This window comes from Bombus huntii, chromosome 17 (genome assembly GCF_024542735.1).
Source record: "Bombus huntii isolate Logan2020A chromosome 17, iyBomHunt1.1, whole genome shotgun sequence".
Lineage (NCBI taxonomy): Eukaryota > Metazoa > Arthropoda > Insecta > Hymenoptera > Apidae > Bombus > Bombus huntii.
In genome coordinates, this window is record NC_066254.1 from 6,837,720 (window position 1) to 6,856,413 (window position 18,694).

General features: G+C 41.4%; 2 protein-coding genes across 2 annotated transcripts in view; both read left to right on the forward strand.

Moving 5' to 3' along the window:
* LOC126875157 (uncharacterized) overlaps positions 1 to 15,767 on the forward strand; it is a 47,042-nt gene extending 31,275 nt beyond the window's left edge. Inside the window, exons 2-6 of the mRNA XM_050637880.1 lie at positions 9,410 to 9,829; positions 10,471 to 10,777; positions 13,271 to 14,050; positions 14,120 to 14,544; positions 15,613 to 15,767. Of these exons, the coding sequence (XP_050493837.1) occupies positions 9,410 to 9,829; positions 10,471 to 10,777; positions 13,271 to 14,050; positions 14,120 to 14,544; positions 15,613 to 15,767 (2,087 nt within the window). The remainder of the gene's footprint in view (positions 1 to 9,409; positions 9,830 to 10,470; positions 10,778 to 13,270; positions 14,051 to 14,119; positions 14,545 to 15,612) is intronic.
* Positions 10,650 to 18,694, forward strand: part of LOC126875169 (SET domain-containing protein SmydA-8-like) — a 166,257-nt gene continuing 158,212 nt past the window's right edge. The window contains exon 1 of the mRNA XM_050637900.1: positions 10,650 to 10,706. The gene's annotated coding sequence lies outside the window, so the exon portion shown is untranslated. The remainder of the gene's footprint in view (positions 10,707 to 18,694) is intronic.

Below are 18,694 nucleotides of genomic sequence, written 5' to 3' on the forward strand. Positions count from 1 at the left end.
CGATGAACAATGCTGTAAATTCGTTTATAAATAGACACGTAATAACGAAAATTTATTTCCTTACGTGAATATTGTGGTATGACCTACTCTTCAATGTCAAAAAACATGATGTAATATTAGTTCTTAATTTACATAGTAAGTGAATGTAGTAATTATAGTTAGTTATTACTGCACAGCGGTATATTTCACAAGTGGAAGAATAATTTGCTGTTATTTGATTGCTGAAAAATTTGATTCGCCACATTTATGGTTCTAATGTGCGTTAATAAACAGTCAGACAATAATCACTTACTTTACATTTTTCTTTGAAACATAAACGTTCTGTAGATTACGATGGAACTTTTATACTAGTTTTTGAGAGAATAATTGGGTTATAACGTATGATGATATCGATACATTTTATCCCCATTAGAAATACGAAGGTTTGTAATTATCTGTAAAAGTATTGTTTAACTTTTTTAATATTCAGTATGACGAAATAGCAAACTGTCTATATCATTAATTACATAATTATCGCATGAAAAAATAAAGCGCCGTATTTGTTTATTTTTGACGCTTTTGTTATTAATGTGCAAATGGATGATTAGACATGTTTATTAATTGAATATTGGTTATTAATTGGAATATCTCTTTGTAACTTTAAACCAGGATAAATAATTATCATTTCTCTTTATGTATGTTACAGCCAAAGAGGCATACGAGAACGTTACGGAGGAATATGTAACACGCGCTTTGCGAGAGGCAACTGAAGAAACTTTCTCTTCCGTCGCTGCTGAAATTAAAGCGTTAGTAGAGTCCCAATAAATGCAGTTGCAGTACAAAAACAGACAGTGTAATACTTTCGAAATCTATAACTAAGCAAAAGCATATAAATTTGGAAATGGAGAAAACAACGCGGAGCTAAAATAGTGTCCCCAGTAACATTATGCTTAAACCATTTTATATTTGCGAACTATATTCGGTTATCTTTAAATTAGCAAAGAGAAATTGTTTCCAAATCCAATTTCGCCGTTTGAGAGATGCACATTCATATACATATACATATACATGTATATGGATGTACATTCGTGATCTCTGGCATAGTAACATAACATTCCTATTGAACGTAGCAACCGCGATTCGCACGGTGTCAATTCAGACCACTCGTGTTCTGGTATAGGCAAATTAAAACAAAATTGATGTAATATTACAACTTTACTGTGTACATTTTTTCATTAGTATAAACAACTATTACTATAATAATGTTGAAGAAAATATTAGGTTGGTGTGATTACTAGTTCCTACATACAAAGTTGGTACGACTTCTAACGACGCTCTTTTGTTTTGGCGTCCGCCACGTGTTAATCATCTGAGTGTATCTGGTGTGTTTATATGGCTGTACATGGTGGTGAAATACAGAACGTAAAAGCTGAATCTGTGTGAATCAATAAATATCAAACTCCAAAACCTATTTAATAACAAATAATATAACAAATTAAGTAATATGCTGTAGACTGTAAAAAACAATAATAAAATGTATGTTTATATTAACACGTTGAATGCCATGGTGGTTGTCACGTAAAATAGAAAGAAACTTAAGAAAAAAAGGAACTTTATTTTTTTCTGGTTTACAATACACTTCCGAGCTCTAGGCGTGACTGTTCAAGACTGACTTGGATGATTTTAGGGGGAGTATTTAAATTCTTTTATTCGTGGGAGTGGGAAAAGGCTTCGATCATATATTTCTGAGAACGGGTAGAGTGACCGGATGCTACCCCGGTAGTCACTCATGCCAAGGCGCTTGGAATTTCGCTATCCTATCGTTTTGTTTAGTCGGATTTCATCTGTGACATTCCCCCCTTCTTAGATTGAACTTGGTCCCTCAAGTTTTCTTCAGAAGACTTTCGTGGAATCGGACTCGGCGTGGCTTGAAAATCACAGCTGATTCCTGTTCTTCTTCGAGGTGGTATGAGTTGGTCGGGATATAGATGTCGGATGTTGCGACCGGGGAGCTTGGTGCTGGTGGGGATGTCCCATTATGGCTGTTGATTACGGTTTCATTTCTGCAGCAAAATAAATTGATACATAAACTATTCGGTATACATTTGAATACTCCTATCTTGTTTTATCCGTATATATCTAGCATGCCTGATGCTATGTACCCTAATATCTGGAGCGTGGTTAGCACCCAATACTGTATATTTTTTATTCTATGTTCGAAACTAAGAGTTTTTATCTCGTCGCCTATTTTATAGATCGTGGTCTTATAGTCTTGTAAATTATCTATTACCTTTGATGCTCGCTCGAGTTTGTCTAACAGATTAGTGAAGCTATCGTTTGTTTTGGGCGCTCCTTCTTCAAATACCGTTTGAGTGTATCGAAACTGTTCCGTTGTTTGTTCGTCCAGTGGAAGTTAGTGTCTTTTTTGTTTAGGTCCGTCAGGAGTTTGACTATTTTAGAGAAGTTACGTATAAATTTCCGGTAGTATCCCACTAGTCCTAAGAATGATTTGACTTTGGTAAGGTTTTTAGGAATTCTAAAATTTTCGACTGCTTCTATTTTCTTAGGATTAGGTTTTACCCCTTCTGATGTTACTATGTGTCCTAAATATTCGAGTTCTGGTTTTAGAAATTCACATTTGTCTGGTTGGATTTTTAGTCCTAATTCTCTTAGTCTTTGTAATACTATGGCTAAGTTTTCATTATGTTTTTGAATAGTGCTTCCAAATATAATAATGTCGTCTAAATATACAAAGCAATGTTTATTAACTAATCCGCGTAATGCCGTATCCATCATTCTTTGAAATGTTGCTGGTGCGTTCTTGAGTCCAAAAGGCATTCTGTTAAATTGGAAATGTCCTTGAGGTGTTGAGAGAGCAATGTATTTCTTTGAGTTTTCGTCCATAGGGATTTGATGAAAACCGGATGATAGGTCAAGTGCTGAGAAGAACTTCGCATCTCCTATTTGGCTTAATATATCTTCTATGTCGGCTTCCGGTTTGGACGCAGGCGAAGGTAACACGTGAGTAGTGAGCGCGGTGAAAAAGTGTAAAGTGAAGAGGAAAAGGAGGAGCAAGACAAAGGGGAAAGAAAAAGAGAAAGAAAAGGGTGAAAACACGAAGAGGGGACAAAAAGAAAAAGCAGAAAAAGTGGCAATAAGACAGGAGAAAGGTGAAACATAAAGATAGGAAAGAAGAGGTTAGGTTGACGAAAGTACAAAACTAATTAGCCAGGAAGAAGACAGATGGCGACAAGAGGCAGACCGAGGATAACGAACCAGGCGAGAGAGAAGGAAGATCGCAGAAACACGCTGGAAAGGTACAGCGTGACAGAGAAGGAGGCAGTACAGAGAGAGGGCGGCAAAGAAGCATGGGACGTGAGGATGGAGAAAATTGAAAGGGGGTTAGAGGTGTTGGTAGAGCTAGTAGAGGAGACGAGGAGGGATAGGAAGGAGGAGAGAGAAAGATGGGAAAAGGATCGAGAAAAGGAGAGGGAAAGGTGGAAGAAGGAGAGGGAAGAAGAGAGGAAAAGATGGGAAAAGGAGAGAGACGAAGAGAGAGAGATGGAGGAAAGAGAGGGAGACAGAAAGAAAAAGATGGGACAGTGAGTGGGAAAGATGGAAAGGAGAGATGAAAGAATTGGAGGGCAGAATCAGGAGGTTTGAGGAGGAGCAGGACAGGATAGAAAGGGAAAGAAGAAAGAGGAACATCGTAATAAAGGGCGCGGAATGGGGGGAGGAAAGCGATAACGGGACAGTGGCAGAATTCTTAAAGAAAAATATGAGAGTAGAGGTAGAGCTGGAGAGGACTCAGAAGGTAAGGGTGGGAGTAAAGAACACAATAATAATCGCAACGTTGAAATCGTGGGAGGAGAAGACGAGGGCAATGAGAGAGAAAAGCAAATTGGGGAAGGGGATATACATAGATAACGACCTAACGAAGAAGGAAAGAGAAATTCAACAAAAGTTAAGAAGAATAGCGAGAGCAAAAAGGGTAAAGGGGGAGTACGTAAAAATACAAGTACAAGAAGTTGAAAATAGAAGATAGATGGTACAGGTGGAACGAAAGCGAGGAGAAGCTAGAAGAAGAAAGAAAGAGAGAGGCGAAAGATTGAGATAAGGAGAAAGAAAGGGGGGAGGGGGACACAAAGGGGTTGAAATTGTGCTTCTGGAACATAGCAGGGATATTGAACAAGGACAAAGAGGTATGGGAATATCTGAAGTCATTTGACGTAATCGGACTCACGGAAACATGGACAGAGGAAAGCAAATGGGAAGGGGTAAAGTATAGACTGCCCAAGGAATACGACTGGAAATGCAGGGCAGGAAGGAAAGAGAAGAAGAAGGGAAGGGCGAAAGGGGGCATACTAACAGGCATAAATAAGAATCTGAGAGAAATAGAATACAAGGAAATAAGCGACGACATAGTAGAAAGGAAAATAAGGTACAAAGAGAAGACCTACAGAATCGTGGTGGTTTACAGCCGAGACACAAACGAGACATGGAAGGACTTAGGGGAAAGTATAGAGGATAGAGAAGAGGAAGTAACGATTATTGGAGGAGACTGGAACGCAAGAACAGGAGAAGAGGGAGGCCCGATAGACGAAGATCTAGGAAAAGAAAAAAGTAGGAGATCAAAAGACAAGACAGTAAACACGGAGGGAAGGACGCTCCTAGGGCACCTGGACGAAAGAGGTTGGTCAATAATAAATGCTCGAGACAAAGAAGGAGAAGAGTGGACATATGTGGGGGAGAGGGGGAACACGGTAATAGACTATGTAATTGGCAACCAGGAGGCGACAGAGGAGATAATCGACATGAAAGTCGGAAAGAGAACAGAGTCGGGCCACATGCCATTGGAAGTAGAAATTGGGGGACCGGATCTGCAAAGAAACAAAGAAAAGGAAGAAAAAGAAAGAGAGAGAAGAGAATGGACAACCAAAAGCGTGGAAAAATACTTAGAAGAATGCAAAGACTGGGCATACAAGGGAGGTACAGTAGAGGAACTCACTGGGCCGAAATCAAAAACAAGATTAACGAGACAATACCAAAGAAGAAAGAGAAGACAAGGAAATGGGGCATGGGGGAGAGGGCGTGGTACGACAAAGAGTGGAAAGAGAGGAAAAGAGGAGCGAGAAAGAAGCTGACGAGGTTCAGAAAAGGAAAATGCAGCAGAGAAGAGTACTTAGAGGAGAAGAAGACTTTCAAACAATGGTGCAAACAAAGAAAGGAGAAGCACGAAGAGGAGGAAATGGAGAAAATCAACATCATCAACACGGAGCAAGAGGCATGGAGATACATAAACAAATTCAGAAGGAGAAGAGAAAGTATAGACGAGAAAATAAGCGCGGAAGAGTGGAGAATTCACTTCATGGAATTGCTAGAAGGCAAAGAAACCAAAGAGGACAGAAGGATGGAAGAACAGAGAGCAGAGGAGGGGGCAGAGGAGGAGAGAGAAGACAACATAGAGAGGGAAGAGGTTATACGACAGATAAGAAACCTGAAGGAGAGAACTGGACTGGAAAATGGGGTATGGAAATACGCACCGAAGGAAATGGGAGAGGCGCTATGGGAAGTGCTAAGAAGAATTTGGAACGGAGGAGGAATGGCCGAGGACTGGAGGAGAGGCGTAATATACCCGATCTACAAGAGGGGAGAAAAGGAAGACGTAAAGAGCTACAGGGGAATTACGCTGATGAACACGGCCTACAAGATATACGCAGGGATCCTGGACGAGAGGCTGAAAGCGGAGACCGAAAACAAAGTAGGAGAGAGTCAGCTCGGGTTCAGGAGAGAAAGAGGAGCGATGGATGCGGTGTATGTGCTGAAACACATACTGGACAAGCAAGTAAGCAGAGGAAAAGGGAAGCTGTTCGCGTGCTTCGCCGACCTGAAAGCGGCGTTCGACAGGGTAGACAGAGGAAAGTTGGTGGAAAGAATGAGGAAAATGGGGATCAATGAGAAGCTAACCAGGAGAGTTAGAGAAGTATATGAAGACACAAGGAACATCGCGAGGATAGGTAACCAAGAGACAAGAGAGTTCTGGACAGTGAAGGGAGTGAGGCAAGAGTGCCCGTTGAGCCCGACATTATTCAATGTATACGTGGCAGGGCTAGAAGAGGAGTTAAGAAAAGGACAAGCAGGAGGCATAGTGGTAGGAAATAGGAAAGTGTGGCCACTCTCATATGCAGACGACATCGTGCTGATAGCGGACAGGGAAGAGGAACTAAAGGAAATGATGAAGAGATTCGAAGCATTGCTGAAGAACGCAGAGCTAGAGCTGTACACTGAGAAGACAAAAGTAATAGCATTCAAAGGAGAAAGAACAAAAGGAGACAAAGGACATGGAGATGGGGCGGACAAGAAATAGAAGAAGTGGAGGAGACAAGATACTTGGGATACATTCTGCAGAAAAATGGCGGGGACGAAAAGCACATACAAGACAGGATGAAGAGAGCAACAGTAGTGTAATATCGAAAAATAAGGATAGAAATTTTTTTTCGATTACTTACAATTTATTAATATTAAACTGAATATACAGATATAAATTGGACAGAGAACGATATTTATTTAACGGAACTAAATGCAATACTCGTATCTATATCAAATAACTTTACAGTTATTTGATCACTCTCGTCACAACGAATCTAACACACACACTCTCTCTCTAACAACTCTATCAATTCTCACGACTCTACTCTTCGACGACTCGAAACCTCTAACGACTCAATTAGCTCTGACTCTCGCAACACACTCGCTTTTCGACTCGCATACTCTCGGTCGTCCGCCCTTGAAACACGAAAAATCCTTAAGGGCATATTCTTGAATGTCTATACCTTGGTAATATGAAAAAATTTTTTTCGATCTTTTCAAATTTCTAGGCTAGAATACCCCCTTAATTGTGTTTATTATCTTTTTTGCATATGTCTCCGTGGAAAACCTGGAGACTGTGAAGAAGCGTGAAGGAGGACTCCAAGAAACACGATGAACTATATGGAGTCTGTGTGAAGGGAAAAATGACAAAGCTGCCATTCCCGAAGACAGCTCATCATATGTGTCAACGTCCTTTGGAAATCGTTCACAGCGATGTCAGTGGCAGAGTTCAGCGCAAGTCATTAGGTGGAGGTAACTATTTTGTGACTTTCATCGATGATTTCTCTTGTTTCATGTACGTTAGGATCATCAGCAGAAAGAGCGAAGTATTTGAGTGCTTCAAGGAATACCAGATGGAAGTGGGGGCTCTACATCAGTCCAAAATAAGTGTTCTCCATACCGACAATGGAGGTGAGTATACAGGGGCAAATTTTGAGAGCTAACTGAGGGAGAAAGGCATTCTGCTCAGAAAGACCGTCCCAAGGAACCCCGAACAACATGGAGTTTCAGAACGAGCAAATAGGGCCCTGGTTGAGATGTCTAGGTGTTTGCTCATCCAGTCGGGGCTCCTCGACTACCTGTGGGGAGAAGCTGTGAACACTGCGTGTCACATTAGAAACCTATGCCCATCCACCGCTATCGGAGATAAAATTCCATTGAAATGTTACGTTTTAAACGATTAAACGTTCCAACGTTTTAAACGATTGGCTCTCAAGAGTGACATCAAGACGGATGACCAATTTCGGAACGAAATGAGACCCTTCTGTTACGAGAAGGAGCCGACATCTTCGCCAGGAAATTCACCGGCGGAACCCGAAGCCAAACGACGTAAGCTATTGGGCCACCAGGTGAGATGCCTTTACTGTGGTACCCGCGGACATAAAATAATGGAGTGCCGCAAGAGGATGAAGTTGGAACCGAGGAAGAACTCCCGACGCCCAGAGAAAAAGCCGACCGGCCACATCGTCAAAAGTATCATGTTTTAAATGCCATAAGAAGGGACACATCGCGCCTCATTGCCCGTTGCTGCGAGAAGGAAAACATCGTTCCGAGGACGAACATCGTGTCGATGCCTGCGTGGTGCAAGCCCCAACCAGTAGATTAAGTCAGCTGGGTGAGTCGTTCCCATTCTATTTCGATACTGGAGCCGAATGTTCGTTAATTAAAGAATCCGCAGCCTCGAAATTTTCTGGCAAAAGAACGACACACGTAGTAGTACTGCGAGGAATAGGAAATACTTGTATTAAAAGTACATCTCAGATTTTGTCCACCGTATGTATTAACGGTTTTACATTGAAGATAACTTTTCACGTCCTTGCGAATAGCAACTTAAAATACGATATCATGATTGGTCGTGAAATTTTACACGAAATTATATTATATTACACGAAACTGCGACGATATTTGTAAGACAAAAATGGTTAACGCCTGTAGTAAAATCGCGGAAGATGCGGTCAACACTAACGAGGTCGACACTGATGTAGTTGATAACGACAAAGATCGATTAATTTCTGTTCTCGAAAAATTCAAAGATTCGTTCATTACGGGTTTCCCGCGTGCTCGCGTAAGTACGGGCCAGTTAGAAATACGTCTAATTGACCCTAACGTCACCGTACAAAGAAGCCCTTACAGACTTAGCGAGGAAGAGCGGAAAATAGTGCGCGAGAGAATAAGTGAACTAATTAGAGCAAAAATTGTAAGGCCTAGAAATTCGCCGTTCGCGAGCCCTATGTTACTCGTGAAAAAGAAGGACGGCTCAGATAGATTGTGTGTAGATTTCCGAGCGCCAAATAAAAATACGGTCGTGGATCGGTATCCCTTACCCCTTATTGCTGATCAAATCGCAAGATTACGAAACGCGACATACTTTCTTAGCCTGGTCATGGCCAGCGGGTTTCACAGATTCCCATTCATCCTAATTCGACAGAGTATACTGCGTTCGTTACACCCGACGGACAATACGAGTACATAACTATGCCGTTCGGATTGAAAAATGCACCGTCCATTTTTCAGAGGGCCATTCTCAATGCCTTAGGCGACGTCGCGTATTCATACGTTGTTGTTTACTTGGATGACGTCCTAATTATTGCTGACTCGATAGATCAAGCCCTAGGAAGATTGAACACCGTATTAGATACCCTCGTAAAAGCCGGATTCTCTTTCAACTTTTCAAAATGTTTTTTTCTAAAGACCTCGGTACTCTATTTGGGATATGTAATTCGTGACGGAGAAGTTCGTCCCAACCCAGGTAAAATACACGCCTTGAGTTCTTTACCTGCGCCAACGACCGTCACACAGCTCAGGCAATTCATAGGTTTAGCCTCTTACTTCCGAAAATTCGTCCCTAAATTCTCACAGATAATGAAACCTTTGTACGCACTTACTTCCGGTAATAAAAGCATAGCTTGGGCGGATAGACATGAAAAAATAAGGCAAAAGGTAATCTCCGTCCTGCCCGAAGCGCCGGTGTTAATGATATTCGACTCCAACTACCCGATAGAACTACATACCGACGCTAGTTCTGAGGGATATGGGGCTATTTTAATGCATAAGGTTGAAGGTAAAAATAGAGTAGTGGAATATTACAGTAAAAGGACTAGCCCTGCGGAATCTAGATATCATTCCTATGAACTAGAAACGTTAGCGATTGTAAACGCCGTCAAACATTTCCTTCATTATCTACACGGACGAGAATTTCTTGTCGTCACTGATTACAATTCCTTGAAGGCATCCAGCAATAAAGTACATTTAAATGATATGGTTTACAGGTGGTGGGCTTACTTACAAACCTTTACCTTTGACATTATGTACCGGAAATGTAAACGAATGGCCCACGTAGACTTCTTTTCGCGAAACCCCGTAGACTTGGATCGCCGTACGATCAGCAAAGCTACAGAGAGAGAAATCAATCTGGCCGAAATCTCCGAAGATTGGCTATTAACGGAACAACGTCGCGATCCCCAAATTACAGAAATCGCCAGTAAGTTGCGAAACGATGAGCTTGCGGACGATATCGCGAATACTTACGAACTACGATCCGGCACCCTGTACCGTAAGATACAAAGGAAAGGCAGAACTCTCTGCTTGCCCATTGTCCCAAGAGGTTTTAGGTGGTCCGTTATCAACCATGTACAATTACCATGTTCAATGTCATAATGTCCGTTATCAATTATGCACTTGGGATGGGATAAAACGCTTGAGAAATTGTACGAGTATTACTGGTTCGAAGAAATGGCGAAATATGTTCGTAAATTCGTTGAAAACCGTCATGCTTGTCGAGTTTCAAAGGCTAGTTCGGGCAAAATACAAGCCGAACTACATCCCATACCTAAGACCAGCATACCCTGGGGCATACGGTTCGCATGGACATAACGGGCAAGTTAACGGGTAAGAATGACTTGAAAGAGTAGTACGTCATTGTTTTGGTTGACGCTTTTACCAAATTCATATACCTACACCATACCCGTAAAATAGATTCCCTTAACACCATTAAAGCACTTAAGTCGGCTATATTTTTATTCGGCAGTCCCTGCCGGGTAATAGCGGATCAAAGAAGATGTTTTACGGGCAAGGAATTTCAAAATTTTTGTCAAGAAAAACATATTAAACTCCACTTAATAGCAACCGGTGCTAGTAGGGCCAATGGACAGGTAGAGCGTATTATGGGTACGCTAAAAAATATGTTCACAACAATAGAAACGACCGGGCGGTCTTGGCAAGACGCGATCGGGGAAATACAACTGGTTTTAAATTGCACTGCCAACCGCGTGACTAAGTCGAGCCCATTAGAACCACTAATCGGTAAAACAGCAAGACCCTACGGCTTATCCCTACCCGACAATATCGAAGAAAGAGAAGTAGATATCTCCCATGTAAGACAGCAGGCGATAAAGAATATAGACGCTAGCTGCAAATACGATAAAGATAGGTTCGACAAAAATAAAGCTAAAATAGTTAGGTTTAACCTTGGTGATTTTGTATTACGCAAAAACGAGGAAAGAAACCAGACGAAGTTAGATCCGAAATTCAGGGGTCCATTCATAATAGCAGAGATTTTGGAAGGAGGTAGATGTACTTTAAAAACCTTAGACGGCAAACGATCATATAAGGACAGACACGACAGACTGAGAAAAATGCCAGAAAGCTGCGTTCCTGCTGAGTTGGACGTCGGCGCCGATGACAACGCCGGTGATAGTAACGATGTGAGTACACGGATCTCAGAGAATCATTAACATCTCGTTGTGATTGTATTAATACACCCATTGCGGTGCCCTGCGCCTTCGTAATATGTCCCGCGCCCTCGTAATATGTCCCGCGCCCTCATAATATGTCCCGCGCCCTCGTAATATGTCCCGCTCCCTCGTAATATGTCCCGCTCCCTCGTAATATGTCCCGCGCCCTCGTAATGTCCCGTGCCCTCGTAATATGTCCCGCGCCCTCGTAATATGTCCCGCGCCTTCGTAATATGTCCCGCGCCTTTGTAATACACCCCAACTTAGTAATATGATCCAACAAACTGAGATTCATCCGTGTGTGAAATCGAAAATGAATCCTGTCCTGTCATTACGATCTGACTGATAACTCACAGAATGCAACTAACACTTTGAACACAAATCGTAACGCTACTAATTTTAGTCCTCTTTCATTTCCTTGCTTGTCACACCTCCGAACGAAGTTTCACTGTTGAAATGGACCCTTGACTTATTGGGACATTTAATGGAATGGTAAATAATATCAGTTACGTCGAGCCTAATTTTGGAAAAACTCAATATTTTTAGCTACACACGAGGACGTATGATAGTCAGGATGGCCGTGTCGGAGATGAAAGAACACCGGAGCCTCTGGAATTTTGGATAATCCCGCAACATTGTAATCTAGAGTCTACGATAGCTGTAATTAAACAATTGTAGTTATTCAATCCGATTGTAATTGTTCGAGATTAGCGATAGCGAGCTTTGGTTCGAGGCGACAGTCTGTCGCCTAACGTAGCCGCGGTCAAGAGATGAACGCTTTGTCTAACAAAGGTATGGAGTAATTCCACAGCTCTCCTTAAAAGAAATATTTGTGGCGGCACTCGGCAGTAAACTTTCCAACAGTTTCTGTCCCGTGGCGCACGACACAAAGACCCTATTCTTCGAGTAAGATGATTGCCAGATGTCGATGCGTGTCCGCAGTACATGTTCAGAACGAAGGCTTTTCTCGACAAATCCGAGGATCTCGCGCCTTTAGGCACACCCCATATAGTTTTCCTCTGTGGCATCATCGATACGGAAATTCATTCTCCCTCGCGATCTCATCGACTAAAGAGTAACGCCTTTACGATCAATAATTGTTCAGGCTTAGATTTTGTGAGAACGTTCATCTATCATCCCGTTGACCGCGGATTCGTTATCGAACCTGAGACCATTGTCACTAGTATCGCGAGCGCCTAATCGTTGTGGTAGATTGTCAAATCTGTGTTATCCATACTTGTGTTAATAAACCGTACTTTTGTTATACCGTAACGATGGCCAATTTCAATGAAGATCCAGCAAACACCCACAACCCTATCCACAACGCTACCCCGACATATAAAATAAGTAGTTGCATTGAAAGGCAAGAATGTCACGCTAAAAATGCAGGAAAAATGACAAATAAGGAAAAATTTCACAGAATTTTAGGGCATGTAAACCTTAATTAATTAAAAAAATTAATTGAGGGAATGCCAGGAAATTTTGAGCAAGTACAATTAGAATGTGATACACGTATCGAAAATAAAATACACAATTTACCCTTTCAAAATAACCGTAGTAGAGCACACGAGATTTTAGAATTAGCACATACCGATTTAAATGAACTTGATAAAAATACCGGGTTTGATGGATCTAAATATTTCTTAACATTTATAGACGACTACATTAAATGCGCATTGATTTATACTTTGAAATCAAACGATGAAGTTTACAATTGTTTCCTTCATTATATAAACAAAATTGAAAATCTTACTGGTAAGAAGATAAAGAGATTAAGATGCGATAATGGAAAAGAATATATGAAGAAAAACATGTACAATCTAATTAGGGAAAAGGGAATTGTCCTAGAACCATGCCCACCTTATGTTCACGAGTTAAATGGAACAGCTGAGCGCTACAATAGAACAATCATGAATTCCGCTAGATGCTTATTACATGATTCAAAGCTGAATATTAAATATTGGCCGGGAATAGTTAGAGCCGCGGCGTACTTAAAAAATAGAACCATTACGAACACATATGAAAATAAAACACCATTTGAAATATTTTTTAAAAGGAAACCGAATATAAATAATTGAAGATTGTACGGAAGTAATTTTCGTAAGAATACGTGAAATTAAAAGAAATTCGAAATGGGACAAAAAAGCAGACACTAGGATACTTGTAGGTTATGAAAACATTTGATACAGGATCCTAGTTAATAATAAAATTATCATTGCAAGACACGTAGAATTTATAGGTGAAGATGATAATTTAGTAGGATTTCAAGGAGAAGATGAATCAGACAATGAAAGAGAAAAGGATTTTGACCAACATTCGGATTCAAACGAAATTCATGAAAATGAAATAAATGAGGAAAAGGTCGAGCAGATTGCAATAAAAGAGGAGAGAAATTTAAGTAACGAATCAGAAAGAAAACTTGAGGACACAGAAAATAATTTGAAAAGGTCAGGACGGGAGAGAAAGAAATCTGAAAGATATGGCCAAACTAGCTCATATTTCATTTATGTGAATGTAGTTAGCGCAGACAGTCCTCAAACCTATGAAGAAGCTTTAAGTGGAGATGCGAGCGGTTCATGGAAAGAAGCAATGGATCGAGAAATGAATAGTTTAATCAAAAATAAGACCTGGAAATTAGTAGAGAAACCAAAAGACAAAAAAGTATTAGACTTGAAATGGGTATATACGAATAAATCTGATAATCGTAAGAAAGCGCAACTAGTTGTTCGAGGCTTCCAACAAAAGGAAGTACTGGAAAATTTATACTCTCCAGTGGCAAAAATGCAAACGTTGAAGTTATTACTATCTTATTGCTGTCAATATGGTTTGACAATTACGCAAATGGATGTAGAAACAGTTTTCCTAAACGGAACTATAAAATCGGAAGTATTTGTAAAACAACCTGTAGGTTACGACGATAAAAGCGGGAAAGTATGTAAAGTATATGAAAAAACTAGGATTTCAAAGAAGTGAGAATGATTATTGTCTGTATATGAAGTATGAGAGCGATGATGTTATATACTTAATTCTATTCGTAGACAACTTATTAACATGTGGAAAAAAAAGAAAAGAAAAATCGATGAAATTAAAAACACATTGTCAAACAAATTTGGGATGAAGGACTTAGGTGAAGCAAAGATTTACATAGGAATAAACATTGAATACGATTATAAGAAGTGTGAGATAAAATTAGATCAAAGTAGTTATATAGAGTTATTAGCGAAACAATATAATATAGAAAATAGTAAACTATATTTTACACCAATGGAACAAAACTTAAGTTTAGCACCCGCACAATCAGCCTCGGACGATATAAGATATAGAAATCTCACAGGAGTTTTATTATATATTAGTACTGGAACAAGATTAGACGTTAGCTATAGTGTAAACTATTTAAGTCGATTTCAAAACAGTTACCACGAGACCCACTATAAATATGCATTGAGAATTTTGAAATACTTACGTAAACTCTCTAAGAGTTCAAATGCGGATAAACAAAGGGACTTTCTCTGTTTTACGGACAGCACGACTTCTTTTGTTTCACGGACAGAACGGCTTTCTTTGTTTCATGGAGAGCCATTTTGAGAGACACGCATTTCCCAAACGGACGGACAGAGATCAACATCGGAGATAGACAAGATCACAGAAGAAAGAGTAATTATTTAAAACATTGAGGATTGACGGAGAAAAATCGGTAGCTCAGGACGTTGAAAATCGATTCTCGATTTTCAGGTAGACATTGCACAGAACTTGCTATTTATTATTTACTGTTATTAATTGGTTGTTGTTTATTTAATTATTACTGTTATTAATTGTTGTTAATTATTAATCGTTGTTTACTCCTGTATTTCATTTAAGTATTTTCACAATAAACTTGATTTTCAGAATCGATCCCTGAATTATCCTAGAATTGAACCTTATAAATCGATTTCCGCTACGCCATGCCGCTGAAAGTTAACTTACGTATCGTCATGAACGAGAACGCAAAAGGGGAGAAGATAGAGAGTATAGAATCTATAAGAAGACCAGAAGACGAAGTATGCTACATTTCCCCCCGGGAATATCAAGCAAAACGCTACCATCAGCAATTATTCAGTTCAGCAAGAGTGAAGAACCGCAAACAGTCTAACCAAGGTAGGCCAGTATAGAAATGTTAAACACAAGGAAAATAAAGACGGAAACTGAGAAGTCCAGTGTGGACATGGAAACACTTCTAGAAACTCTCCAAAAACGAGATAAGCGTGAAATAGAAGAAACAATAGTATAAAATAATTTGATGGAACTCAAGAAGCCACAGACTGGATATCAGAGTATGAAGAAGAATGCAGAAAATATAAAATAAAAAATGATGAGGAGAAAGTCAAAGGTTTAAAAAAAGTATTTAGAGAAAACAGCAGCAAAATGGTACCAAACAAATCTGCTGAAGGCTGAAGACACAATTGGGAAGACTGGAAAGATGCATTTCTCAAAACCTTTAACAATAAAGGTTGGTCTGCAATACGATACGCTTACAACTTCAAATACCTTTCAGGTTCGTTCATTAAATATGCCTTAGAGAAAGAACGACTAATATTGGAAGTAAAGAGGAAAATGGATGAAGACGTGAGGATACATTTGATTGTCATTGGATTACCTATCGATATCGAAGATAAAATCGAGAAAGTGTACAATCAACAAATGACCTAATGGGAATTTTGGGACAATATGAAGACCAGAGAAAAAGGAAAGAAACACAAGAAAGCTAAACCTGGACAAAAATGCAAACCCACCATCCAAGAAACAACCGTGCACGATCTGTGAAGCACTGAACTTCCCGGACCGATTCCACCCAGTGGAATTATGTAGAAACAGAAACAGAAATGCTCAAAAGAAACCCAAACAGGTAAATCCACTAGAACTATTTACATCAGAAAATGAGAAAGCAAGAACACTAGATGAGAATGAAAAAATCTAAAATGCCCGGAGAAGTACGAACCACTGATAAAACTGCGAGTTAAGATCAATGATCTGTGGCGACAAGGACTATGGAACTTTCCAACGGCTCCGTGATACAAAGCGCTACGCTACGCCGTCAAAACGCAACACGACGTACTCAATCTGTCATCGATATCTTCACGCTCCTTCCGCCGAATTTCTCGGAAGGGCATACACGCGCCAGCCACGGCGGCACTTATAATGAACGCACGCCAGTGGGGATATCGATGGGCAACGAAGAAAAGAATCAGTTCGGTCGGAAAAATAAGCACATTCGACCACGAGCCGCGAGACGCGAAAGACGAAAGAGAACGGGTACGCTATTATCGAGAAATCGACCGAACGACGCTATTATTTATCGGCGTTAAGTATCAACCGATGTTAACTGCTAATTGTCATTTGTTGTTACCTGGTTTAATAAACGTTATTGGTTAAATATAACCTAGTGTACTTCAGTACCTATTACACCATTCCACCTCAGATCAAAAAGAGATTCGTTCCAGCACGCCCAGTCCAAAATCCTCTCCATCAAACAGTCGACCCACAAAACTTTCTTTGCCACCCTATTCATCGCCCACTTGCCACAGAAGACACACAGCAAACCACAGATGGGAGACACCGCGAACAGCCTCGTCTCTAAGCCCATCTTCCAATGACAGACGAGCACATAACCAATGACGTCGACAATCGACAAATCCGTTGACGACCGAACATACTAGACCAGTAACATCCGAATCATTATCCAATGATATAGTCATCACTGCGCAAATCAACGTTTTGAATGATAAACATCAACCAATCCGTTGTCCAGCGCTGCTCGACACCGGATCCAGTATGAATTTCATTACCGAAAGATTGGTAAAATCGCATTAAATAAAGCAAAACAAATGTTCGGTCCCAATTGGGGCTCTAGACACCTGACAACGACTTCTAGGCGATACATCACGGCCACGATCACTTCCATTGACGACGCATACGAACGAACATTAACGTTCCGTGTTATCCCGACCATTTCAACCTTAATTCCAAGTGAACCTATCGATCGTTCGACACTTGAGATACCCAGAAATCTCAAATTGGCCGATCCACGATTTCATTTATCAGCCCTGATCGATATCGTACTAAGCTTAGGTTCAATACTCGCCTCGATGTGTGTTGGACAAATCAACCTAACTCAGCCAGACGAGCCTGAATTGCGTTTGCAGAAAACGCGATTCGGTTGGGTAACCGGGGGGAGTCCAACTTCCCAAACCGCGACAAACACATTTCACGCATCCACGACGGCTCTACAAGCAGAGCTCGCGCGGTTTTGGGAAATCGACGAAGGACCCTCGATCAATCACATCTCAGAGGCAGATCGACGATGCGAAGAACACTTCCAAGCCCACATCCGACGCACACAGCGATACATTGTAGCTCTACCATTCAACGACCAGCTTCAATCATTCGGTTCCTTTAGAACGATGGCAATTAACACGTTCGTCGCCCAGCGTGTTTCGGCTATGTTTCCTGCGAGGTCCAAATCCGACCGTTAAGTTAATCGTCGCGATCAACCTAAACCTGTCCCTACGCAAAACATTCAAGTGGAATTTTACCGTAGCGGACGTCAAAACGCCCATCATCGGAATGGATTTTCTAAGTCACTACGGGTTGCTCGTGGACCCGCGAAACAAAAGGCTTATCGACACGACAACCCAGATGTCATCAAGGGGATACACCGCCACAACAGACGATGTGTCCGTTAAGACCGTCATCGGCGAATCATCATTCCACCAATTCTTGGCAGAATTTCCGGTCCTCACCCGCCCACCGATCTTCGGAAGAGAGAGGATTCGACACGGTGTGGTGCACCACATCGAAACCACACCCGGCCCACCCGTCTACAACAAACCACGTAGCCTCGTAAAGGCGGAATTCGAACACATGATCGAGCAAGGCGTGATGCGACCATCGAAAAGCCAGTGGGCATCACCCCTGCACGTAGTGCCGAAAAAGGATGGAAACCTGCGACCATGTGGCGACTACCGTGCATTGAACGCCCGCACCGTACCCGACAGGTACTCACCGCCACATATCGAAGACTTCGCGCAACATCTGCATGGTAAGCGAATCTTTTAAAAATCGATCTAGTCCGCGCTTACCACCAAATTCCGATAGCGTCCGAGGACATAGAAAAAACCGCGATAACAGCGCCTTTCGGACTTTTCGAAGCAACAAACATGATATTTGGATTTCGGAACGCCGCGCAAACATGTCAGCGATTCGTCGACGAAATCACACGTGGGCTCGATTTCGTCTACTACCGAAGTTTCATACCGGGGGCCGCAAAAACACTTAAGCCACTCAACGACCTGTTAAAAGGCGCGAAAAAGGGCAACGCGCCCATCGAGTGGTCGGAGCAATTCGAAGCTTGCTTCTACGAGTCGAAACGCGTCCTCGTTAACGCCACGATGTTAGCGCATCCGATACCTGGCGCGCCCATTAGCCTCGCGATAGACGCATCCGACTATGCATTAGGAGCGGCCCTGCAGCAACGCGTCAACGACGCTTGGCAGCCGTTGAGTTTCCTTACCAAACCTTTAAACTCCGCGCCGCGAAAGTATAGCGCGTACGATCGCAAACTACTTGCCATGTACACC